Raw genomic sequence first — 5,571 nt, forward strand, 5'->3', positions numbered from 1 at the left:
GTGGCCTCCCAGGCTGGAACTGCTGTGCCACCGCCCCTCAGGAACGTTCCATAGCCCTTCCTTTCCTACAGAATACTTTTGCCATCCATGAAATCCTTGGCATTTTTGGGGAGGGATTGTCAACAGTTTCACTGGTCATGATGGCAGTTTTGTGATGTCCACTAGGTATTGGATGGAGACATCTAACTTTGTTTTTCAAGACTACTTAACAATTGTTTAGTAACAACTACTGATCTGTGCTTGATTTGAAAGCTCAATCAAGGGGATTTAATGTACCATTATTCATAAGCCATTCATTCCATGGTGTTTCTATTTTATTTTTGTGTGAGCTAAGAGAAGAGGTAGAAACCTCCCCCACACTTGAAAAAAATGGAAGATTTATTTTAATTATGCCAGCTTGGCTTGTGTTCCTCTTATAAATTATAGCTCCCAGCAGTTTATTATAAATGCTGACATTCTCTGTGTGGAAGGAAGCTTTTTTTTGTGCTTACTCTTTTCAGAATGAGAACTAAGTTCTGTTATTTAGCTTCTTTATTATGAACTTACATTTAAAATGAGGATTTTGAAATACTCTGCCTTGACAAGGTTTATTTTTCTATTAATAGTGGTAGAATTGTGTGACAGCTACCAGTTTATTCTGTGCCACTACAGCAGTGCTAAATGAATACTTGCGTCCAGCAGTTCCACTCTGAAATTTTTTCTTCTGGGTGTAGAATTACAGTTGTACTGTTTTTTGTGGGGTTTTTTCTTGCAGTATGTCCTTAAAGACTAGGCCTGAACAGTCAGGCATGGAATAGCAAGGAAAGGGTATTAATTTTAAATTAAAAAAACTGATTAGGATTTTAAAAGATCTCTTTAAAATGAAAGATCTCACCTGTTTTTATTTATCTTGGTTGTGGAAGGATTAGGAGCCAGTCATAGAAACAGAGTTGGGTGCACTGAGATCAGATAAAGGGAGGGAAGAGTGTGGGTCTGGTTGGACAAAGAGTCTGAGAATAGGAATCAAAGAGTGCCTATACATAAGTGCAGAGGCTGCTCTGACGTGTTGGAGTGTGTTGGAGCTGACTCGAGTCTGCTGGAGTGTGGCAATTACTGTGCTCCAGCATCCTCCCGAATCTTGTGTATCAGCGTCTCCATGCTTAAAAATGGTGGTGGAGGCACTTGAACTAAAGCTTGTCGAATGAGGTTTAGTTCAAGCATCCCCGTTGCCATTTTTAAGTGCAGAGATGCTGACACGTGAGATGTGGCAGTGCTTTAATTAGAGTGGCTCTCAGAGCTGCTCTAATAAAAGTGCCTCCCCCTCCACCCTGGGAGCACATGTAAAAGTGCCCAGCCCAAAGCTAGGGGAACAACTCATGTGAAGGAAGAAGAACTGATTTGCTGAGAAACCAGGGCACTGGGTTAGAACTGGGGTTGGCTGAACAAAGAAACTAGGACAAGGAGAAAAGGTAATGGGAGACTGCCACAAACTGTTGGGAAGGGGTTTTGGGGAGACAGAAGCTGATGTATAGAAATTCATGGAGGAAGACTGGATCTGGAACCAGTGAAAGAAAAACTAGGGAAGGGTGCCAACTGCAGGTTTAAAGAAGGGGAGATACTACAGTTTCAGATGACAAACAAGGATGGGGCTCTGAGACTAGCTGGAAAGGAGATTGGAAAGGAGAGTGAAAACGGAGACTGAGATAAGACTACATTAGCTAGGCCAAGAGATTGGGGCTGGAATAAGAAGCCTAAGGTGAGAAGGCTGGAGCTGGGTAGATAAGGAGAATGGAGTAGGGAGGAAGAACTACAAGGGTGGAGAAGACAGAACTGGGACAGGAACAGGTTGAAGGGGATGTGGAAGGAAAGCAGGGGTGGGGCGAGGACAAGGAGAAGGGTTTGGGCACATTAAGGTACTCTTGCCTCCAGAGTCTTGAATAAAACCCATGATTTCTGAGGCTTATACTTCCTTTGCTGTCAGCAGATTTGTGTCAAACCCACTGGCCAAGTGTTTGTTTTCTCTTTGTCTGCAACTGGCACATATGGAGAATGATAGTCTATTTATTGCTGTCTGTTATCTCTGGTGGCAGAGGTCTGTGTGAAGATCTCAGATTTCAGTCCTGGCAACCAGGTAGTTGCCAATATGATGCCTTATGAGGAAATTTCTGTTCTCTCCAGTGTGTTTTTTTTCAAAATTGTAAGAAACTGCATAGAAATTGCACAATAAGTTTGGAAAGTGAAATGCTGAGGAGTTAGGAGGTATGTGCCAGAAGCAAGGATGCTTGTACCACCTTAATTTGCCCCCTGGCATGTATGACTTCAGACACTGTCTTTTAATTCAGTGATCTCATGCTGTTTTTCTCCAGGACTTCTGTCTCCTGGGATGATCACTGCTCAGTTAACAAGAAGCTGTTCAGAACTCGTTTCCTTTTCTTTTCCAGCATAGTGTTCAAATCCTGGTTCTCCCTTCCCTGCCCCCCCACCCATGGTGCCCATCACTGTAGTATCTTAGTGTCTCAGAAACATTAATGGTATTCACTGCCATTTCAGTGAAATATGAGGTTGGTATTAGCTCCCATTTTATCCCCACTTTACAGACGAGAAAACAAGAGTCCTACAAACAAAGTTCTGCATAATTTGCTATACAGCTCTGATTCATCTTCAAAAAAGATCATTCCTGTGCATTGAATGAGATGAGGGTCCTGAAGGGAAAAAAGTGTATGATCCTGTAAATAAGGACAGTAGCACATACAGCCAAGCTTAATTCTTTTATTTTCTTACAGCCTTAATAATCGTATTGAAGCATAGTTTCTGTGACATTTAAGATTAGGCATTGATATAAGACTTTAAAGCATGTGAATCTATAACACCATGGTTTTTTTAATATATATTCTCTGTAGCATAACATTGAAATATCTTTAAAAGCTTTGTCTGTATCTAGAGTACAGGGCTGGGTGTAGGCATAGTCTTGATTCATATTTTTTGTTTTCCTTTAACTCTAGACATCTGCTCTTGTACATGATTGACAGGTATCTAAAATCTTTTATTACAGTGACAAACATTGGCCTAAAAGATTAATTAATACCCTGCAGTTAAAATGTCATTTCAGTTTAATGTTGATTTGCCAACTATTTATTTTTCCCCTTTGGATTTTGTGACTCAGAGCCATTGAAACCTTATGGTTTATTTATGTGGATTACAGTAATGATTTTCTGTTGGTATGTATATTTCTGAAGTACCACAGCTAAAATTGACTAAAATTTTCAAGGCTAGATTTGACCCTAACATTGAGGTTCTCTTGCTGCAGATTATCAGTATAGAACAGCTGCCCAAGCCTGTGATCAGAGGACTGCTATTGGTTTGGCTCGGTCCAAGGATATTGATCTTCGTTTTTTCTTACCTCCACCTCCCTTACCAAAAGTAAAGGATGTAAGTAAATGAAAATGTGGGTATAACTTGAGTCTTCTGAACTGCCTTTGCTAGTCAAGACAGCAAAGTGGAGTTGTTTTAAAACAAAACAACTGATGGATAGTAAAATGAAGATAGATCTTGGAGTTCTGACATGCAAGAACACAATGATGTGATGGGATAAAACCTGTTGTTTTCACATGTTATGATATGGAACCCAAAATATTGCTGTCCTCTTTCTAGAATTTTTATCTAGTTGGTTTGCTGACTGAAAAGTCACAGAAGTATTTTGAGGTGAGATTTACTATTACTGCGATAAACTTAATTTGACTTATCTCTGTTCCCTATAACATTTGCAGCACTGCAAAATTAAAACTTGTACCAAAAGCTTCATTAAGATTGAATTTAGCTCACTGACATGTATTGCATGTCAGCAAAATCATAAAGAAGCAGGGAAATAACCGTTTCAGCAAATATTTTTTATCTACAATAACCTAGTCCCATGAGTTTAACTCCCTAAATGCCTTCAGAGATTTTTACAGGTCTTTAGCACGCTTTAGATGGAACTTTCCCACCCATAACAACCATCACCCTGTCAGCCTAGCTTTATCTGTGGGCATGTGGTAAAGCTCACCTTTCTCCTAGGCTTTTGGGTAAGCAATTAACTTAGGGTTGAATGGGTTTAACTTTATTTTAATTCCATATTAACTGGGAGTATTTGTGTGTCAAGGCAGGTTGAGTAGTCCTTGTACTCTTGTACTTCAGTGCAATACAGGATATCATTTAGCTTGAATCTTGTTCTAGCCAGTAAGAGGGATTGATTGAGAATATGAAGGTGATTAAAAACTTAGAGGAAGTGGTCTTGGTACAATATGACTCACCACAGCTTACGCCTTATCTAGAGAATTGTGTGCAGTTCTGGACTTCACATTTTAAGAAGGATGTGGAGAAGTTGGAGAGGGTCCAGAGGTTGGAAAAAAATATGGTATAGGATTTGGCAAACAAGCCATACAAGAAAAAGTTGAGAGGACAAGGCAAATTTACTTTGAGAAAAGGGGAGTAAGATTAGGGAGTGGGGGTACATGATAGCAGTTTTCAAATATTTGAAGAGTTGCCATAACAAACAAGGAGAACAATTGTGCTAAAGTTACAGAAATGAGAAAATACGTAATTTTTGTTTTCTTGAATAAAGTTGAACCATATAGTTCAGAGGCAGGCAAAATATGGCCTGTGGGCTGGATCTGGCCTGCCAGGCCATTCTATCCAGCCTTCGGGGCTCCTAAACATTTAGAAAATTAATATTTATCTGCTTCTGGCTGCCTATCAAAGATGACAGGAGCTAGGGGCAGTTGGACGCAGGGGAAGCCAGTAGGACCCAGCAGGCAGGCCCACCCAGCCCCGCCCCACCGCCCAGAAGCCTCTGCCTAGCAGAGCCTTCTGGCTTGGGACCCTGAAGCTGTTCCTGCCTCCCTGTGCCAGTGGGAAATTCAAGTAAGAGTCGGGGGGAGGGAGGCAGGGGAGGACCGCGGCAATCATTCCAGTCCTTGGGGCCAGACCAGGCTGGCTCCTGCTGAGTCCTGTGGTCTGGCCATGCAGTTGGGAGCCATATGGTACAGGAGCACCCAGTGGGCAGGCAGGGAAGCACTGAAAGTGGCCACAGGTGGGGGGTAGTAGCAGCAGGTGGGCAGGAGCACAGCAAGAGCTGGGCAAGAGTGCGGGGCCCACGCCAGTGTCCTGGGGCCAGCAGGAGTGTGGGGCAAGGCCAGCAGGGGCTCTGGAGCCGGGCTGGCTCCCTGCTCTCACTGGTGGTGCAACCCAGCCTGGCTCCGATGCTCCTGCTGCCCTGCCCTAGGCCCCACTGGCCCTGGGACATTGGCATGGGCCCCGTGCTCCCACCCAGCCTTCGTTGTGCTCACATGTGCCTGCTTACTCCCATCCCTGCCCCCACCACTGCTTTCATCACTTCTTTGCCCACCTGCTGGCCACTCCAACACCATGTGGCACCCAACTACATGGCCAGACCACAGGAGTATGGGGCCTGTGCTGATGCCCCAGGGCCAGGAACAGAAGGGTGTGTGCGTGTCCGCGTCCATGCAGTGAGGGAGGGAGGGAGAGCAATGAGGGAGGGACAGAGAGTGTGTGTGTGTGTGTGTGTGTGTGTGTGTGTGTGTGTGTGTGTGTGTG

At 43.5% G+C, this 5,571-nt stretch overlaps 1 protein-coding gene across 2 annotated transcripts in view; it reads left to right on the forward strand.

Annotated features, from left to right (window-relative positions):
- Window positions 1–5,571, forward strand: part of SERAC1 (serine active site containing 1) — an 85,574-nt gene that overhangs the window by 28,031 nt on the left and 51,972 nt on the right. For both annotated transcript variants that reach the window (XR_002099412.1, XM_019527182.1), the window contains exon 8: window positions 3,287–3,408. Coding sequence is in view for 1 of the 2 variants with exons in the window: in XM_019527182.1 (XP_019382727.1) it covers window positions 3,287–3,408 (122 nt within the window). In the remaining variant the exon portion in view is untranslated. The remainder of the gene's footprint in view (window positions 1–3,286; window positions 3,409–5,571) is intronic.

Source organism: Gavialis gangeticus, unplaced genomic scaffold (genome assembly GCF_001723915.1).
Source record: "Gavialis gangeticus isolate Ggan-Ray unplaced genomic scaffold, GavGan_comp1, whole genome shotgun sequence".
NCBI classification, from domain to species: domain Eukaryota; kingdom Metazoa; phylum Chordata; order Crocodylia; family Gavialidae; genus Gavialis; species Gavialis gangeticus.